The sequence below is a fragment of the Plecotus auritus genome (assembly GCF_963455305.1).
Source record: "Plecotus auritus genome assembly, chromosome: 13".
NCBI classification, from domain to species: domain Eukaryota; kingdom Metazoa; phylum Chordata; class Mammalia; order Chiroptera; family Vespertilionidae; genus Plecotus; species Plecotus auritus.
This window is the reverse complement of record NC_137779.1, coordinates 13,151,667-13,170,599: the sequence shown is the minus strand read 5'-3', so window position 1 is coordinate 13,170,599 and position 18,933 is coordinate 13,151,667. Positions and strand designations below refer to the sequence as shown.

At 57.9% G+C, this 18,933-nt stretch overlaps 1 protein-coding gene and 1 long non-coding RNA gene across 8 annotated transcripts in view; both read left to right on the top strand.

Moving 5' to 3' along the window:
* The first annotated feature begins 180 nt into the window (after positions 1-180).
* On the top strand, positions 181-7,683 carry LOC308238559. 6 transcript variants are annotated; one of them, XR_013959581.1, is made up of 6 exons: positions 241-304; positions 402-553; positions 1,367-1,472; positions 3,258-3,349; positions 6,536-6,588; positions 7,510-7,683. It is a non-coding gene; the product is annotated as an uncharacterized lncRNA (long non-coding RNA). The 6 variants fall into 6 exon arrangements; XR_013959579.1 differs by lacking the exon at positions 402-553 and having other exon boundaries at positions 181-304; XR_013959580.1 differs by lacking the exon at positions 402-553 and having other exon boundaries at positions 181-304; positions 7,333-7,683.
* Positions 7,684-8,447: 764 nt separating this feature from the next.
* RHOF (ras homolog family member F, filopodia associated) overlaps positions 8,448-18,933 on the top strand; it is an 11,326-nt gene continuing 840 nt past the window's right edge. Inside the window, exons 1-7 of one of the 2 annotated variants that reach the window (XM_080650670.1) lie at positions 8,448-8,516; positions 9,115-9,270; positions 9,581-9,668; positions 16,837-16,946; positions 17,025-17,159; positions 18,002-18,173; positions 18,562-18,933. The exon at positions 18,562-18,933 is cut by the window's right edge and continues 840 nt beyond it. In XM_080650670.1, coding sequence (XP_080506796.1) covers positions 9,133-9,270; positions 9,581-9,668; positions 16,837-16,946; positions 17,025-17,159; positions 18,002-18,166 — 636 coding nt within the window. In that variant the 5' untranslated portion in view covers positions 8,448-8,516; positions 9,115-9,132 and the 3' untranslated portion in view covers positions 18,167-18,173; positions 18,562-18,933. Of the gene's footprint in view, positions 8,517-8,855; positions 9,271-9,580; positions 9,669-16,836; positions 16,947-17,024; positions 17,160-18,001; positions 18,174-18,561 lie in introns of those variants that run through there. The other variant, XM_080650669.1, reaches the window with a different exon arrangement.

Here is an 18,933-nt window from a genome sequence, read left to right as displayed (position 1 = left end):
GGGCTTCGCGAGGACGCATTTGCAGCCCTCTCTGCCTCCCGTGTCGGGCGGCCGAGGCGAGGAGCCGCCTCGCTGGGGCTTCGTAGTGGTGTATTTCATATTGGGGCTCTTTTCGGGGTTCGTAATTTGGCCGTGGGTAGGTAATTGGCTGGAGCAGGGCGGCAGGGCGCGACAGCCAATCGGCGCGCGGCTTCTATAGGGCTTGAGTTATTAGACGCTGATCTCAAAACATCCTTCATCAGACACCAAGGAGAGGCCAACAGATGAGGGGAGCCATTTTTCTGCAATGGAATTAAATGGCCAAGTGGGTTTTTCCTTTGTTGCAAATGGGGAATGCTTTTCCTTTGACTCCACCATCCAGTTCAGGACGCCTCAGTGTTGTGTTTAACATTTGTCAACAGGCTAAAGGACTCACAATTGGAAGAATGAAGAAGACTTTTTAAAAAGATCTGGATTTTTCCTTATGACTTGGAATCCATCTTTGTCTTGTATAACTAGGTCATAGCACACCATTAATGTCAGCAGTTAACAATTTTGAATTCCAAAAAACTAAGTAAATGACATATTTAATTTTTTTCCTCTTTTTTTCTTGGGTGGGTGGTGGGGGGAGCTTGGAGCTGTCTTAATCTGTATTCTCTTAACTGAACAATAAATTTTTAAATATATATAGTTTCCTCTATTAAACACTTAAACCTGGCCATCTTATTAACTCCTCTCTTTTTTAACAAGGTAATGTTTTAAATGTAATAGTTTTAGGACTAGCGAAATGGCAGCAACAAAATAACTGTAAGCAGTTGTTACTCTTTTTAAGTTTTTAAAAATCTTTTACGTTGTAAGTACCCAATCCATTCTGTCCTTACGCAGTACAGTTTTCATGTTAATGTTGCTGAGATGTCCTTAATTTTCTGAACCTTCATCTGCATGTCTGTCTTTGTCGCTCTTGTCTAATATAAGCCAGTTAAGAATGCTTTTAGACGATTTTGCTTTTATAAAGCTAAGGCTTTAGCTTGAAGCTTTTGGAAATGTTTACAGCAATAAATGCCAGTCAGCTTTCTTCCCAGTAACATGTACACTTTCTTTGAAAATCGATCTGTTTGGAGGAAAACAGCTCTGTTTTTCTGGTCTGGGTGGAGGGGTGGGTGAGAGAAAGGAAGACCTCTTTGTGTGGAGACGAAAAGCCGTCACAGGAAACTAGATTAAAACTGGAAAACAAGTCCTGGCTGGTGCGAGCCAAACACCAACGTTAACTCGTGGGTATTTTCTATGGTGGTTGGGATGGCCGCGTGTCTCTTTGCCTTTTGTTTGATTTGATTGTGTGTTTTCGCCTTTTGTCTCTTAATGACGGTCACACCATTGCTATATCCAGAGCAGTAAACAGTCCTCAGCGAAGCCGCCTTTTGCCAACCCAACCCTGGAAAGTTTACAGAAGTGGAAGGAGCAGAAAATGCCATGAGAGTGTAACTTACAAAAAGGTAACAACAACAAAAAAGGCACCACCATTTCCCCAAATATTCCCAACTAAACAGTCTCCCACAAAGATATTTTTTTCCAATAACAATCTCCCAACCCTCCGCCCAGCTTGATTTTCAGATTCCATGGCACCGGGCTGAACGGGTAAGTTAAAAGAAAAAAAAAAGTGCCTTTTGCCCCTTCGAGGAAATCTGTTTTTCGAGCAGGCCAAAGGCTGCAAATGTGTGGGAGCTGAGGGGAGAGGGTGTGTGGCGCTTTTTATGTTTGACAGCCGGGTCCGGGAGGGGTTGGGGGCCGAGGAGGGCTCTTCGGACCCTGTGCCCCTTCTGCCCGGGAGGCGAGAGGAGGCTCCCCAGCGACTTCGGGCATCCATGCAGTTGCCTACGCTCGCCCCTCGTTTTTCTAGATCTGAGCCTTGGTGGGGAGAAGAAATTGAAGTGCTTTGGAGTTGGGGGTACTCAGAAGACGATGAAATGTCCCCGCCAGGCCTAGGGACCCTTTCCCTTTGGGCTGGGGGGTCTGGCACCCCGAATCCGGCTCTCGGGCTCTCGGGCGCGCCTGCGCTCCCTAAGCCACAAAGGACAAAGGGCCGGCGTCCATGTTGGCACCATGACGCAGCACCTCGCCGCCTGCAGCCCTGGCGCCGCCGCTTCTCCCGGCCGCGCTCGCCCCTCCCTTCCTCCCAACACAAGTTTTATTTTCAGGTTCTGAGCCGAGGCGGGCCGGGCAGCTCATGGCGGCCGCTCTGCTCTCCTCGTCCTTCCTCCCGTAGTCGTTGCGCGCCCAGGGCAGGTGGGGGTCCTTCGGCAGGGACAGACCCCGAGAGTCCGCAGGACACAGAGCCCCGAGCCGGTGGCTAGTAGCGGAGACCGTTTCGGGGACCCCCGGGCTTGGGGGCGTCGCGCGCTGGGGCTTCGGCACTCGCCTCCGCGGGGCGAGGCGCACAGACCGGCGCCATTTCGCGCGCCGCCCGCGGCTCGGGCGGTGGCGGCTGCTGCGCGCCAGGCGGGAGGGGGGAGGGGGAGGGGAGGCCGGCGCACCGTCGCCCACGCTCCAGGCCTCCGCCTGGGTGGACGCCCCTGGCCGGGAGGCCTCGACGTCGAGCTCGGGTTGCGCAGCTGGCTCGAACCCTGCACCCGGGTCGGAGAGCCCCCGCGGGCACCAGGAGGCCTGGCTTCCCTCCCGCGCAGGAGCCAGTAGCAAAGGGCCACGGGGGCCGATCGGGGCCTCGAGGCCGCCCCCTGACCCCAGGTTGCACACCAGGGCCTCGGCGCCCAGGTCTGGCTCGCAAGCGCCCTTTGATAATCGAGCCCGAGGCGCAGGGGGCCCCCTTTGGCGTGAGGCCCTCATGGAAGCCACCGACGCTGGATCTGGTCGTACAGGGCACGCCCTCCAACCCGGCGCTCTAGAGGCTGAGGAGGGGGGAGGGGGAGGCCTGGGAAAGCTGAGCTGGCTTTCCCCGGGGTCCCCCCCAGGCGGAGGACTCCTGGGTAAACATCTCTGGCCCTGGCTGGGGGAGGGGATGTGGACGGGGCGGGCCTTTGGAAATGCAGATGAGTCGCCTCCTGCTGCTTGTCGCCCGAGCTGAACCTTGGTGACTCAGCCACACACTCACCCCCCCCACACACACATACACCCTTAACCATTCCAGAGTAAGGCTGCCTTGGCAGCTAGGAAGGGGGCGGGGGGCACATTTGTAAGGATCCCCTGTCGTCCAGGAGGTCCTGTATGGTTTGTGGCCGTCAATTCCCTAACAAACCCTCTGGCTTCTCCCTTCCACCCCCCAGGCTCTTGGCCAGAGACGCGGTACCCCCAGAATGGACCGTCCTCCTCTGGACAGCAGGAGCAGGCCTAGTTTGACTCTGACAATACTACTAAGGTAGGTGTGAGCCCTTTCCCAACCTGCAAGGGAGATTTGGGGGTCTTTGGCCTGGAGCCCTGGGAGGGCGGACACCTCAAACCGGCTAGGCTGGTTCCGCAGCCCCTCCCCCACACAGATGTGTAGGACTGTGTGTGTGAAATCGGCGGCCTGCTGGGCCCATCCATCCCCGCCTGTCAAGCTTCTGTTGTCAGGAGTTTGGGGCTTGCAATTCTCTGCCGTATTTAGTAGCACAGGAGAGGCGGCCCGGGCCAGGGTTTCCCTGCGGTGTTTTGTGGTGGGGGGAGGGCCCTGGATGCCTCTGAAAGACTCCTCGGCTGCCAGGAAGCCCCGCCCTGCCCGGTCCCTTCCTTCCTGCCCCCAGTCGGGGCGAGTGGGGTGACTCTGAGCTGGCCTCTTCTCCTGCCATGTCTGGCTGCCAGGGAGGTGAAGCACAAGACCTGAGGCCTGGACAGCTTCCTGTAAGAGATTTCTTGCCTCTTCTGCTTCCTGGGAATTCCCACGATCTCCTTTGCAACCCCACACCCAAACCAGCCCTGTTTCTAGCGTCCCACCAGCCGGCTAGCTATTTACCTACTATTGCCTAGCTCAGGCTGCACAGTCTCTGGGCCCATGTGCAAAGTGGGGGTAGGTCGGCGATTCTCGAACTAGTTCACAGCCCAGTCACACAGTGGAACTGATTCTGGGCCTGTCCTCGAGTTTCCGATTCAGTAGGTGGGGCCCCAAACTTGCATTTCTAACAAGTCCCGGGCTGGTGCTGCTTCTACCATGTGGGAACACATTTTGAGAACTTTAGGGACTAGGTAACACCTGGGGTGTTGTGAGGAGGAGAACTCGGTGCTTGGCACAGAGTCGTTGTCCTCGTAACAATGGCAGCTCTTCCTAATTCTCCCAACACAAGCTTTGTGCACGCCGTTTCCCACTTGCTTTGTCTCCGGGAAGCTCCACAGCTGGAGACGATGTGGCCCTTGATCTCGGCCCCCTCCCCCATGTGGTCTCTAGAAGGTGATGACTTTGATGAACCATTTGGGCCCAGGTGCCTCGGATTGAACTGCCTGCCCCTCCCCCGTTTGGCTCCCAGCTTGGCCTCTGGATCAGATCAGCCCTGCCCACTTTCACACCACCCCTCAGTGTGAGGGCTAGTCTGAGGTCTGGGGGAGCCTGCAGGGCTTGACCTGAGGTTTTGTTGTGCGCAACTCGGTGCTTAATCCAGGGAGGCTCTAAGTCAGGCAGCTGTGGGCTTGACTCTCCACCGAGCTGGTGACCTTGGGTGCGTCTCCTGTGTAAAATGATAACGATGCATGCCGAAAAGGGTGTTGGGAGGATTAAGTACGATTTAGGGGGCTGGCCTCGCTTTGAGGCTTCACACTGGTCGGCCTCCATTCCGATGTGGCTGGAGGGAGTGGAGGCTGGGCTGCCTTCCAGCTCCTCCCCCACCGGCCCACCCCAAGCACGTGGCTGAGCCTCCCGGCAAAGGGGAAGGCTCCTGTGGGGAAGGCTGGGAGGCAGCGTCATTCTTCCTCCTGTGTAGTTTGAGTCAGGATGGTGGCCTGCCCCCCTGCTCCATGACCAGTCATGATTTGGGGGGTGGGGTGTCACAACCCCCTACTGGAGTATAAATTACCCAAGGTCAGGAGGTCACCACAGGCAGCCAGGACGGGGTTCCAGGTGTCTTGACTAACAGCCAGCGCCTGTGTTCATGGCACCCCCTTGCCCCAGCTGTCTGGGTTATTTTGGGCTCCCTCCTGTGCCAGCTGTCTGCTGGCATCACTGCTGGGAGCCGGGAGAGCAGTCTGGTGGAAAGTAATCTGTGCGGTGCACTTGGCTCCTTCTGGCTACCATGCCTCTCCAGTCCCAGATAAGCCGGGCTAGGTCCTTCTTGTCCTTTGCTGGGGATGGGTGCACCCCACCGCACCTGCACCCGTCTCTTACCTGGCATGAGGGGAGACGGGAAAAGCTCTGTAAAAGTGGACGAACCTCTTCCCTCAGACCTCTGGTTTAAATTAAGTTCAGCTCCTCACTGATGAGTCCACTCAGGCTCTCAATCCTCACCTGCAGTTCAGCCGCCTGAGGGTGGCCTGTGTCCCTGGGGATAGAGCCCCGGGGCTTTCGGGCCAGGGGTCTACCTGCTGTGGCCTCGGATTGTTAATAATGGGTTTAAACCCTCCCTTTACGGCAGCAGCCTGGAGGGCCACAGCCAGTTCTTCCACTCCCGCCCTGGGACCAATTAGGGAGCAATTAGGTGCTAAACTGTGGTCTGGGTGTGATTCTTGGAAGGGAGAGGTGTCCCCATGACCTGGAAGGATCCTCTTCAGGATACCTTCTCCCTGCTTCCTTTTCTCCTCCACCCCTTCTACATTTTTGTGTTACCCGCCCTCCCCACCCCCATTACCTCCTGGGGCGGGGCGGGCTGTCATTCCTTCTTGCCCAGAGGGCGGCCCCGCCCACCGGTCACCCAGGGGGCGATGGGCGGGGCCGCTCCTGGCGTCAAGCCCTTGGGGCTGCCTGGAGAGGGAGGGCCACGCCGGCCCGGCCGGGCGGAAGGGCGTGCCGCTGGCGCGACGGAGGCCGGGAGGCAGCCAGACTACCTTACTACGGACTCCAGGGTCCTGCCTCTTCCGGCCCAGCTACCGAGAGCCCAGCGTGGACTATGACCTTTTGGACCCTCTGGGTGGAGAGGACTGCGTGGACTGTGGAGAGAGGCACTCCGCCATCTCAAGGCCATCTGGGTCCACTGCTGTCTCCAACTGGCCTGTGACCTTGGCAGGTCCCTGCTCCGCTGGGATCAGTGGTCTCCCCGAGTGAACCGGGAGGAGGAAATGGGCGGATAACCTTTTGAGCCGCTTCTGAGTCTCAAAATGTTTTTTGGGGAAACATTTGGTATGGCAGTGACTCCCCAGGGCACCCCGGGCCACCGCCCATCTCTGGGACCTCAGAGAATAGTTTAGTCTGTGAAGGCTCAGTGTCTTCAGCCTCACGTGGAGTGGATGACCCCTCAGGTGTGTCGTGGCCCCTCAGGATGTTCTGAGGCACCAGGGAAGTAGGCCCCATAGGCATGTCACTAACCATCCTAACCTGGGCTGGCCAAGTGAGTTAGCCCCACAAGTACCACCTGGCCAGCTCCCCTTGGAGTCTGTGGCAAGGAGCAGTTTAAAGTATCTTTCTTGTCTTCCTAAACCTCTCCAGGAATTCTTGGTGAATAAAAGAAGAATGACATGGGTCCCCAGAACATCTCACAGGTAAGGAAGCAGTCTCCCCCCACCCACCCCCCGCTTGTGGGAGTACCCAGCTCCTCAGCTGGCCTGCCCTGGCCCTGCCACCTCTGAGGAAGCGCTGAGCAGCTGGCCTGGCTGCTGGGTATTTTTAGCTACAGATCCAGCCCCTACACCACACTGGAGCTGGGTCCAAATCAAACACGCTCCATGCTGGCTAGGGCTGGGTTCTGCCAGCCTCTTGGCCAGGCAGAGGTGGGTGGGTGGGTGGGCTGGGGCCAGTGTCCGCTGTTCTGCCTGGACCCAGACGGGGCTGGATGGACTCACCCTTCCTCTCCCCTTCCTCTCAGCCTTGTGTAAGTGGTGTGTTCTGTCATAAGTTAAAATTGCAGCCCCGTTTTTCAGATGGAAAGTGGAAGCTGAGGAGTGAGGATTTTGAGGATAGTCAGGAGCCCTCCCACAGGCCTGTGCAGTTAATCCAGTTTCCCGTGGCATACTTTGCTAAGAGTGGGGTGACCTTTTTAAGTGAATGCTCCCCAGGCCCCTCCCAGATGAGGCAGCATTCCTCCCCCTCTTACTCTCCCAGACCCTCCCTACGCTTAGGGTCCCTGCTTTAGGGTCACTGCTGCAGCAGGCCTGAGATGAGAAGGTTGCAAAGATAAGTGGTCCAACTCCCTTCCTTCAAAACCCTCTTCCATCCTCCCCCTCCTCCTGTGGGCCTGGGGTCATTTCTGACATGTGTCTGGACCTGGTCTCTTCTGCCAACCTCAGGCTGCCTCACCAGCCAATCATAGTTCCTCTGAAGAGAGCTTGAGGGTCCAGCTTTGGCTGGGCCAGTTCAGGAGCCTTCTGTCCAGCGCCCCCTGCTTGAGCCTGACAGCTAGGCCCTCTGTGGGCTAACCCTGGTTACCTTGACAACAGCATCTGGCCTCCATCCTCACTCCCCAGCCACTGCCAAACCTGCTGGGGTTTTCCAGCCATCATGCATTTGCCCAGGCTGCGTTCCCATCTGGCCTGCCCTCCCAACACTGCCAAGCTTAGTTCACGTACCAGCCAGCTCTCAACCTCCTCTGAGCTCCTTACAGGTGGGAACACAATTTCCTCTCAATAAACTTGTGTTGCAAAAAAGAATGAATGAGTTGCTGTAAATTTTTCTGAGGGTGCTTGACCCAACTGATGCCACCCAACAAGCTGAAACTGGGCTTTAACTTCCCTCCTCTTCCCAGCTCTGGCTCTTTTGGGGTTTCCACGGGCGGTCGCTGCTGCCCTCTGGTGGTCATACCCTGCCTTGCATCTGCTAAAACCGACCCTGCATTTATGGAACTGCCAGGTTGGCAATTTCCTGCCTGAAGTAAAGTTTACCTCATCTTTGCTCAGACCTTGAAAATTGGTAATCTTCAGGGTGGGGTAAGGGCAAGAAGATCCTGAGTCCTGCCAGCCCCTCTTGGAGTAAACTCCCAGAGGTCCTACCCCACCTGGGAAGGCCCTGCTTGCTCACTTGGCCATGCCCCTAACCTGCCTGCCACTCAACTGCTCCAGGGGTCCCCTGCCACTCCTACCAGTGGCCTGGCTTGTAAAAAGAAAGCCCAGGGTCGCAGGGAGGGAAGGGATGGAGGACAGGTGGTAGCAGCCACTCGCCCGATAGTACCTGCGCATGGGGAGTGCTCAATAAATAGCTGTTTTGGCCAGGGGGGTGGGAGGATTGGGAAGAATCCTCGGGATGAAAGACCCGTGACTGCTGGCTGTAAAACAAATTTCTGGGTGAAGGTAGGGGTTATCAGTCTCAAATGATCCTGGCCTTCCTCGACAGTGTCCGGTTTGGTTAATGCCTCCAGCCCCTGCTAGAAAGAGGTTCCCTCCCCACGTGATTGGGGCACCTGTCGCCCATGCTCAGGCGGTCGCCCGGCAGAGGGCGCCAGAAGTCTACTTCGCGCCCCTAGGAAGGTGGGGGGTAGGTAAGCGGAACCACTATTCCCCACCCCCATCCCGCGTCCACACCGGAGACCCATACCAGGTGGGCACACAACTCCCGTGCCAGCATCTTCCCTGGCACCACCAACCTACCTCCTGTGGGGAAACAGTCTGAGGCGGACTTGCCCCAGGCCACACAGCTGGAGCGGGGCAAAGTTAGGGGGCTTCTCCCAAAGCTTGAAACCGAGGCTCCACAAACCAGGGTGCTGGGCCGCCAATCAAAGAGACCCTGTCCAAGCCGCCCAATCAAAGAGCCCCTGACAGAAGGCGGAGCCTGCCAATTAGGGGTGCCCCACCAGAAGCGGCGGAAACGATGGGATCTTGACGGTGGGGGGCGCGCCGTGATGAGCTGGGGAGCGGGTAGGAGCTGCGCTTGCGGCTGAGCATCCCGCTTCTCCGTTTCCCTGCGAATGGAGGGTGAATGCCCCGGGCTGGTACCCTAGCCGGAAGGAAACTGAGGCTGGAGGGTCGGCCCGGGCGGCTGCCTGACGGAGGCAGTGCCGCCTCGGGGGCGGGACTTACCCTGGCCCCGCCCCCGCCGCGAGCTTAGCCCCTGCGCTCAGCCCCGCGCGCTCCTGCCAGTACTGCCGGCTCCCGGCTATGGACGCCCCGGCGACCCCGGCCCCGACCGCCGCCTCGGGCCCGGGTAGGAAGGAGCTGAAGATCGTGATCGTGGGCGACGGCGGCTGCGGCAAGACTTCGCTGCTCATGGTGTACAGCCAAGGCTCCTTCCCCGAGGTGAGGCCCGCGGACGGTGGGGGGCTGGAGGCGCGTAGGATGGGGAAGGGGGGACGCGCGAGGGTCCCCTGGGGGCGAGGGACGGCCCTCAGCCTGCACCCGAGCCTGGGCCCTAGGTCCCTGGCGTCCTGCGCGCCGAGAGGCGGCTGCCACCCCGGGGCGCCCCCTCGGGAATTCCAGCGCCTAGGGTTATGTGTGTGTGTGTGGGGGGGTTGAGCCGGATGGGGTGAAGGTGGAAGGTGGGGAGTCCAGCCGGACCCCGGGACCCCGCCGCACTCGTTAAGGACCAACCCTACCCCTTCTCCGACAGCACTACGCCCCATCCGTGTTCGAGAAGTACACGGCCCGCGTCACGGTGGGCAACAAGGAGGTGATCCTGAACCTCTACGACACCGCCGGTGAGTGCGCCTGCGCGCCGAGGGTCCGGGTCGGCCCGAGGGTTCCCCGCCCGGGCATCCCCGCCGCATCCCCGTCGCCAGCCTCCGCGAGGCCCTGACAGCCCATCACTCCTGGAGGCCGCGGAGCGGTGCTGGCCCGAGCCGGGTGACCACCGCCTGGCTGGGGGGTGGCGGGGGGGGGGGTGGCCTGGTGGCATAGAGGACCCCAATCGCCCCGTCTGTATGTAAAAGAAGGGTATTTGGGCGAGATGAGCTCCTGGCCACCACCCAGCACTGATGCATTGAGAGCCCACGGCTTCGTTCCTCTCCTGTTTCTAGAAAATCACGGGTGTTACCCGCTGTGTCTCCTAAGGCTCTGTGAGCTGCACATTAGGGTGCCCTGGGCTGCATCTCCGGGTCCTATGCTTCCAGAATACTCTGGGCTACAGATGAGAGCCTGTGACTCCCAAGATCCTTGGCCCACAGCCCTGAGGCTCCAGGGTCCTATGGACCCACGTTTTGTCTCCCACGCTCTGCTTCTGGGATTCTGTGGTCTCCTTTGTTGAGCCTTCTAGGATTCTGTGCCTTCCTGGTTCCCTGGGAGAAACCAGGCGCTGATGAGAGAACCGAGCTCTAGGGAATGTCAGGATGAGGTTCTGTCACCTGCAGCTCCTAGTGGGTTTGTGCTGCCTGCATCCCCATCGGAGGCCTGTTGCTGGGGGATGGGTGGGAGGAGCACAGCCACTGAGAGGACTTGAGTGGCACTGGTTGGGGAGGGGGGCTGCCCTCCCTCAGGGAGTTTCCCTCTTTGCCTCTGGACTGAATAAACATTGGGGAGCAAAGGTCAGGATACCCAGCCTCTGTGAGTCAGTGTCTAGTGAGCTGCGGGGAACCCTGTCATCAGGTGCCCCCTCCCCAAGGAAGCCTGGTATGTGTGAGGTGACGTCTCTGGCTGGCCTTGGATGGAGCCAAAATCCAGACCCTGCCTCCCTTGCCAAGCTGCCAGTAGCATCTCTCATTCTACCTGGACCGTGGCAGGAAAGGGACTGCCAGTAGCATCTCTCATTCTACCTGGACCGTGGCAGGATAGGGCCGGCTGTCCCAGCCCCAGACCTCTCCTGGGTTCCTGACTTCTGGTACCCCGCCCCCCCCCCCCCCGCAGTGGCCTCTGAGGACCTCCCCCTCTTGTTGCATGAGGGCCCCGAGGGGCTGCCCCCAGAACAGGGACGTGCCTCTGCTGCTAAAGGCTTCAGAGGAATTCCCAAGGGTGTGGCCGCAAAGAGCAGTAAAGATCACACTGGGACACTTTTCGTTTCACAGTTTCCCCGTCTGGGACCCAGGGAGGGGCGGGTTCCTTAACCCCACGTGGTAGGTGGAGGGCTAGTGGGACAGGCAGAGTCCAGGGGAGTCGTGTGTCTCTCCTCCTGCCTCTGCCCTCAGGGCGTCTCCTCTCTGCTTCCCCAGTTCACGTTCCCACTGCCTTCCCATCCCTTCCCATGCCTTCGCAGGGACCACTGCTGGTCTTTCTGGCCTTGGCCAGAGAAGGATGCTCAAGGCACATGTCAGGGTAGGTTGTCGGTGTGAAGGCTCTGGGAAGCTTCTAGTTTCTTTAAGAAAGGATTTGCTCTAAGCTACTTCAGAAGGGATGGGGGAAGCGGCGTCCGAGTTCTCAGAATGGCTGGGTAGCCTGACCTTTGCTGCGAGCCTCGCCTGCAGCCCCGACACCCTCAGAGACAGGAAGCTGCGGTGAGGTCTGAAGTTTCCTGGGCAGGGGCGGGGAAGCGGGGGCGAGGTGGGAGGTTAAGACACCAACCAGAAACGGAGCTGCCTGGGCCTCAGGGTGGGGCTCAGGGCTGGGGCGTCACGAGATGGGTTGGGGGGGATTGCCCAGGAGGTGGGGAGCCGTGGCTTCCTTCGTAGCCTGAGATGGAACACGAGGAAAGGTGTGGGGCGGACCGGGAATCGGACAGAGGGCTGTCTAGGAGCCTGGAGCACGGAGGCTAGGGGAGCCGCAGCGGAGGGTCCTCAAACCCATTTCTCGGCCGCGGGCTGGTGCTGCCGGGGGCCCCAGCTGCTCCAGTCTCTGGGGAGGACATGCAGGTAGCAGGCACCGGAGCACTAGTAAGAGTGGGTTCCTTTTCTGGCAGCTTCCCCTTCTCGTGCTGCCTGCAGCCACCCTCTGACCAACGCCCTGGCCAGAGCTGGGACCCACCTGCCCCGTGTATGTCCTCCAGCTGATTTGGGGACCACCATGGCCTGATGACTCCCTCTCCCCTCAATCCAGCGTCACGCCCTAGAGACCCCTGCCCAGAAAGATGACAGCCACAGCCAAACTCCCTCCCACAAAGAAAACACCCTCTCATGAGGCGAGAGCCTCACTTCCTGCCTGCCCCACAGACCTTTGCTCGCCTGAAACAACCGTCTCCTTTTGCACAAAACTCAGGGCTTTTTTTTTTTTTTGCATCTGAGGCCCATCTGCGAAGGCCAGAGTGGGACACCTGTATGCCTGTAGACAGGTGACTTGGCCCCTTTAAGCCTTGGCATTACCGGGGGTAAATGGGGAGGGTAGTACCGTGTTGTGGGTGGAGAGCCCCATAAAGCTTGTGGGTCTAAAGAGCCAGGGTTAGAACCCACTCCCCACCCCACCCCCCCGCCCCCAGGACCCTGTTTCTATTTCAGGAGTAACCACAGTAGCAGTTCCTCACCTTTGCCCAGCACTGCCTACAAGTCCTTTACTTACAATACCAGGGGCAGGGTTATCACCCCCTTTTCGCCCAGAGAGGAAAGGTGCCAAAGTCATGGAACATGAGACTGTGGGCAGCCTGGCCCTCCTGACTCATATGGGAGGTGTCGAGGACACTCTGCCCCACCCAAGGAGACATGAGGTCAGCAGCACCCAGAAGTCTATCACCTGCAGAGTGGAGGCCCACTCCGAGTCCTGGGGAAAGCCGAGCCAGGCACAGTTAAGCCAGGAAGGCAGCCCGGAGGAGGAGCTGGGATCTGGGCTGGCTGCCCATCCCCTCCCAGAATCCCTCTCTTCTTGAGATTCCTGTATTGGGAGCTTTCACCTCACCTGGTCAGGGCTGGAGTTTGTCGGGTGAGGCCAGCTCCCTATCCTTTGGGATGGAGTGAGCGGGAGGTGCCCCGATAGTACTCCCCATGGTCTTCTGCGTTTCAGTTTCTGTGTCTGTGAAATGTGGTAGCAATTAGTGACCGAGCCAGGTCTTATAGGATCATGGTGAGGCATGATGAGTCAATGCAGGTAAAGGGCTCTGGCATAGATGACCATTTTTTTTTAAAATATATTTTATTGATATTTTTACAGAGAGGAAGGGAGAGGGATAGAAAGCTAGAAACATCGATGAGAGAGAAACATCGATCAGCTGCCTCCTGCACACCCCCCACTGGGGATGTGCCCGCAGCCAAGGTACATGCCCTTGACCGGAATCGAACCCGGGACCCTTCAGTCCACAGGCCGACGCTCTATCCACTGAGCCAAACCGGTTTCGGCACCATTTTTATTATTATTGTCAACAAGGCTCACTTGCTTCTCGCATATCCATTTCACAGATGAGGAAACTGAGGTCCAGAGGTTAGTTCCCAATTGGGAAGGCTGGAGAAGGCTTCCTGGGAGAATTGGTGCCTTTAGAGTGGCTTGGCAGGCAGCTGACCTTGTGCTTGGGGACTAAGTTGGTGCTCCAGCTCCCAGGGAGCCTGTCTCTGACCTTGAAAAATGCCCCCTCAGCCACGTGGTCTCCTAACAGGAAGAACCCTCCCGCCAGGCTCACTTCCCGGGGTGGCTGCTTAAATGAGCAGAGGTGATGACAGTGCGGTGCCCCGGCAAACGCCTAAAGCCTCAGGGATCATCATTGCACTTCACTCACTCACTCGTCCGTTTGTTCATTCATTCGCCAAGGGACTGAGCTCACCAGTGTAGCACAGGCAGAGATGGCCCCTGTCCTCAGGGGGAGACAAAACAAACAAACAAAAACCCAGAAGAAAAATAAAGCCACAGCTGGCCGTGGGACCCACTGGGAAGGAGGCTGTTTCAGAGCAGTTCTCCTGGAGAAGGTGGCTCTTCTGCAGAGACCTGGCGGAAAGGAGGGACCTCGCCATGCTGCTCCCTGGGGAAGAGCCTCTAGGGGAGGTGACGACGATGGCAGCGTCTCGGGGGGAGCCAGCTTGGCCTGACTTCCTCCTCCAACCCAGGGCCGTCTGACTTCTGCCCTCATCAACTGCTGGAACCATACTTGGCAAACCTTCCGGCACACCTCAGCCCTGGTCTCCATGGCGTGACAAGAGGTGAACAGCTTCAACCAGCCAATACTGACTGGACACTTACCGGGCACCAGGAGTTAATATTCAAGGACAGACGTGGGCCCTGCCTCAGGGTGCCTCCAGTCCACCGGGAGACGGGCAGTCCACAGCACACATAGGGGGACAGGTTGTGGACACACAGGGCGGGTGGACTTGGCACCAGGCAAGATGAAGAGAGACGTGGGAACAGTAGGCCCCGTTTTACAACTTGGCCATTCCAGCCAGGTGTCTGAAAGGGAAGGAGAGTGTATGTGCTACACCACAATTGTGAACCGTCTCGTGCGTCGTAGAGGCCCAGGACCTACGTTTGCACAGAAGCAAGAAAGCGTGTCGCTGCGTTTTTGCAGAAGGAACACTGGACTTGGAATTTAAGGAGCTGGGGCGGAGTCCTGGCTCGGTCACTGATGCAGTGACCAGGGGTAGGTTACTTCACTTCCCTGAAACTCAGCTTCTTTCCGTATCAGTGGGAATGTTCCTCAGTTCCCTGACTAGCTCGCCAGATGGTTGCTGTCAGGGTGTCTTAATCATTTACAGGCAGAAGCACCCTGAAAAGTACATAAGGTATGGGGGGGTGGTATTACATGGAAGTAGAGAGAAGGCAAAAGGAAATAATGTGGACGGTCACTTGGAATGCTTGAAAATAAAACGCTAGAAAGAAGATGGGGAGGAAACGAGGGAAAAGCATTCCAGGTATGGGGAACAGCAAATGCAGAGGCTCTGAGGCCCGAGAGCTTGGTGGGTTTTAGAGGAGGCCACCTTGGGTGGACCTCAGTGAGTGAGGGGTGTGGAGGAGGGAGATGCGGTCAGGGCTAGTGGGCCCAGGTCACGTGGACCACAGGAGATGTTTGGGTTTTATTAAAGGACAATAGGGAGCCACTGAAGGTGTTTCAGTTGGGAGAAGGCAGGTCTTTGTGTTTTAAGATCGACCTAGCTGCTGCGTGGAGAATGGGATTCATTGAGGGGCAGCAGGGGAGCAGGGGGAGGTGGCCTGGATGAGGACGGTGCCGTGCTGTGCAATAGAACGTTCTGTGGTGATGGAAATGTTCTGTACCTACGCTGTCTGTTACAGAAGCCACTGGCCCCCAGTGGCAATTAATCACTTGAAATGTAGCTAGTGTAATGGAGAACCTGCATTTTTAATGTTAATTTAAATAGCCACCTGGGGAGAGGCTACCCTATTGGACAGCAGAGGTCTAGTAAGACATGCACAAAGGTTAGGAGTGGGGACAGTTTGGACAGAAAGGGGCAGGCATGGGCTGGATAGCATGCTGGGCCAGTTCTCTATCGTCTTCCGCAGATTTATCCAGCTTTGTGGCGGTGAGCATGGGGGGGGTCTGAGTGCGCTCGCCACTTCTCCAGTGTTGGGGGATTTCGGCTGAGCGACAGCACGGACAGTGCTCCTGGCCCAGCCATCGTCATAACTGTGGCAACCATTCACTGCACAGTGGAGCGAGTCGGTGGGAAGAGGGTGGCTGTGCCCTGTCATCAGTAGGAGGCCAAAAGCAGGACGTGGCCTGTGCTCAGTGGAGAAGCCACTTGTATTGAGAGGCCTTTGGCAAGGAGGGAGCTGGGGTCACCCGCCGGCTGGAGGGAGGGGCCGGCGGGGGATCCCCTGGCCAGGCCTCCGTGTCCTGGTCAATGGAAGGAAGTCACCTTGCCTTTCTGCAGAGGTGGCTGGGGGGACTGCCAATGAGTCTGAAAGGCTCTCAGCCCTCACTGTGGGAGTTTTCCCAAGAAGCCGGGTGTAACAGCTAGGTGCAGGACGTACAGGCAGACCTGCCTCTGGACTAGGGAGAAAGTACTGGAGGACATTTGGTAAAAGGGAGCATGGCCAGTGGATCGGCTGGAGCACAGCTTCACTGCCGCTTTCCCAAGTTTGGTAGACGCACTGTGGTCGGTGAGAGCGCGTCCTGTTCGAGTGTCCTCAGACAATCCGCAGGGAACCAGCTACTCCCGGGCGCAGGAGCCCAATGTGTGCACCTGCCCCTCATGGGGGTCAAGGTGTTTCCATGTAGATGACGAAGTGGGGCCAAACATAAACAGTGCATCTGAGTAAGGGCCTTCTTGTGCTGTTTTTTGCAATTTTCCTGTAAGTTTTAAATATAAATTAAAATAAGAAAAACCAAACCCGCCCAACTGGCGTGGTTGACCAGGAGGTCACAGTTCAATTCTGGTTGGGGCACATGCCCAGTGTGGGGTATGCAGGAGGCAGCTGATCAATGACGCTCATCATTGATGTTTCTCTCTCCCTCTCCCTTCCTCTATTAAATAAATAAAAATATGTTAAAACAAACAAACAAAAAAAAACCACCACTGTTCCTCAGCCCAGCCTTGGGGTGAGTCTGATGTGCCCGGCGGCAGGGGGTGGGGTGGGGGTGGGGCGGGCGCGGGCGTGGAGGTGTCCAGGTGAGAAACTTGCTGTTATCTCCAGCCGTCCCCCACTCTTCCTAGCGGTGGCCAGAATAGCAGGATGAATTTCACCTGAGGCCACGCACCTCTGGGCTTGCGGGGGCACCCTCCTCTAACTTTATTTTCGGGGAGGGTGATGCGACTTCAGCCTGAGCACAGGGCAGGGGGGTAAGGGGGCTGGGGGGTGGGGTGACTGTCTCCAGAGTAATTGCTCACAACTTTTCAGCACTTACCTCGATCAGGCCCAGCTCTGAGCACTGCTGGGTTTTCTCTCATGTCATCCCTGCTGCCGTCCAGGACAGCGGGCGGCCACCTGTTCCACAGAACAAAACTGAAGCCCAAGCAGGTGTCACTTGTCCGGCACACCGCCAGACCCCTGGCCCTTCTGAGCCCAGACCAGGGACTCAGGTGGACAAGGAGGGGGCGCCTCCCTGACCCCCACCTGCTCTCCGGTTGGTTTCAGGGCAGGAAGACTACGACCGGCTGCGGCCCCTATCCTACCAGAACACCCACCTGGTACTCATCTGCTATGACGTCATGAACCCCACCAGCTATGACAACGTCCTCATCAAGGTGAGGCCTGCCTCCCGGGATGGGGGGCCTCGGATCCAACCCCAGCCCCAGCCCTGATGCCCAGCCTCTCCCCCACAGTGGCTCCCCGAGGTCACGCATTTCTGCCGTGGGACCCCCATGGTGCTCATTGGCTGCAAGACGGACCTGAGGAAGGACAAGGAGCAGCTGCGGAAGCTGCGGGCAGCCCAGCTGGAGCCCATCACCTACATGCAGGTGAGCTCGGGGCCCCTCCCTCCCCTACCCCACCAGGAGCCCAGGTCCCCCGGCACAGCTGTGGCTAAAACGACACCCAGGCCTTTGGCCTCTGCAACAGGGTACCTCAGTGGCCTTTTGCACAGTGGAAGCAAACAGGATTGTAAGAATAATAGCTGTAAAATATTGATAGCCCACATATCTGAGCACTTTATTTAATCCTATAACCCTGAGGCAGATACTGTTAGTGTTCCCCATTTTATGGGGGAGATAAATTGAGGCCCAGAGAGGTTAAGTAGCTTGCCCAGGGTCACACAGCTAACCTGAAGTGAAGCTAGGATGCCGTCCCAGTCACTATGGCTCCAGAGTCTGGGTCCTTAGCCATCATCCTGTCCTGTCTACTGAGGGGACCCCAGGGACGGGCCCTTGTTCAAAAGCAGCCTTCCCCTAACTCGTGAGAGTCCCGTGGCTTCCTGAGGCATGGGAGGATAAAGGGAACATGAAGCAAATCTAATAAGGTTTAATAAAAGGGAATAAGCATGAATAAAAGTAAATTTGTTTTAGAAATCGGAATTTTTTATTCTGATGACAAGCTCCATTGCCTAAATGGTGCTTTCCAAAGGGAAAGAGGTCTAGGGAGGAAGCCCACCTCTCCTCACAGGCCTGGCAGACCCAACAGACAAGCCTGTTCTCAGGATTCACCCCCAGTTTCTGCCTGAGTTGGGGAGGAGGCTGGGAGGGAGCAAGAGGGGCCCCACACCAAGGCCCCGCAGCCCCAGAAGCCAGCCCCAAGCCCACCTGGGGGTGTCAGGAGGTGCCCCATGCTCCAGGCCCTGCATCTAATGCTGTTCCTCCTCCCCCAGGGCCTGAACACCTGCCAGCAAATGCAAGCCGCCCTCTACCTGGAATGTTCCGCCAAGTTTCGGGAGAACGTGGAGGACGTCTTCCGAGAGGCCGCCAAGGTGGCCCTCAGCGCCCTGAAGAAAGCGCAGCGGCAGGAACAGCCCCGGTGGTGCCTGCTGCTCTGACCCCCAGGTGGGCCCTCAGCCCTCAGAACAGGACTGACAGGGCCCGGGCCTGTCTACTCCCCGGGATCCTGCCCACCCCCAGCTCACAAAGGGCACTTGGAGTTGTGTCTAGAGCAGCCGTGGGCAAACTATGGCCCGCGGGCCGAATCCGGCCCGTTCGGCTGTTCTATCCGGCCCGCGGAGCCGAAAGAGCGGAGGGTTCTCTTGCTCTCCCCTCCGCTCCTTTACTTTGAACTTATATTAGTTCACACAAACACTCCATCCATGCTTTTGTTCCGGCCCTCCGGTCCAGTTTAAGAACCCATTGTGGCCCTCTAGTCAAAAAGTTTGCCCACCCCTGGTCTAGAGCCTGTGGCAAGACTCTTTGGATGACCTAGAACTTTCTCCTTTCGCAGCTGGGACTCTGACCAGGAACTCTGGAGCTGTGGCCTGCGTGGTGGTGGGCGAGGGTGCTGGACTCGGTCCCTCGGTGGCTGGAACTGGCATCTGTCCCAGGACTCTGGCGTGCCCTCTTTCATTCTCCCCCCAGCCTCGTGTCCCCCTTCAAACACCCAGTAGGTCCTCAAAGCCTGTGCTTGAAACACCAACTACACTGGTCTGTGGGCAGTTGTGGATCTGGCAGCACCCCGAGGCCCTGGGCTGGGGAGATAGGCAGGGCCGCATCCTCCCGCCTCGCTTCCTTCCCCCGGAGCGCCGGGCCAGGATGGGACCAGGCCTATCAGGAGAACGCAGCCCCGGACACGGACACGGGAATTGCATTGCCCCCA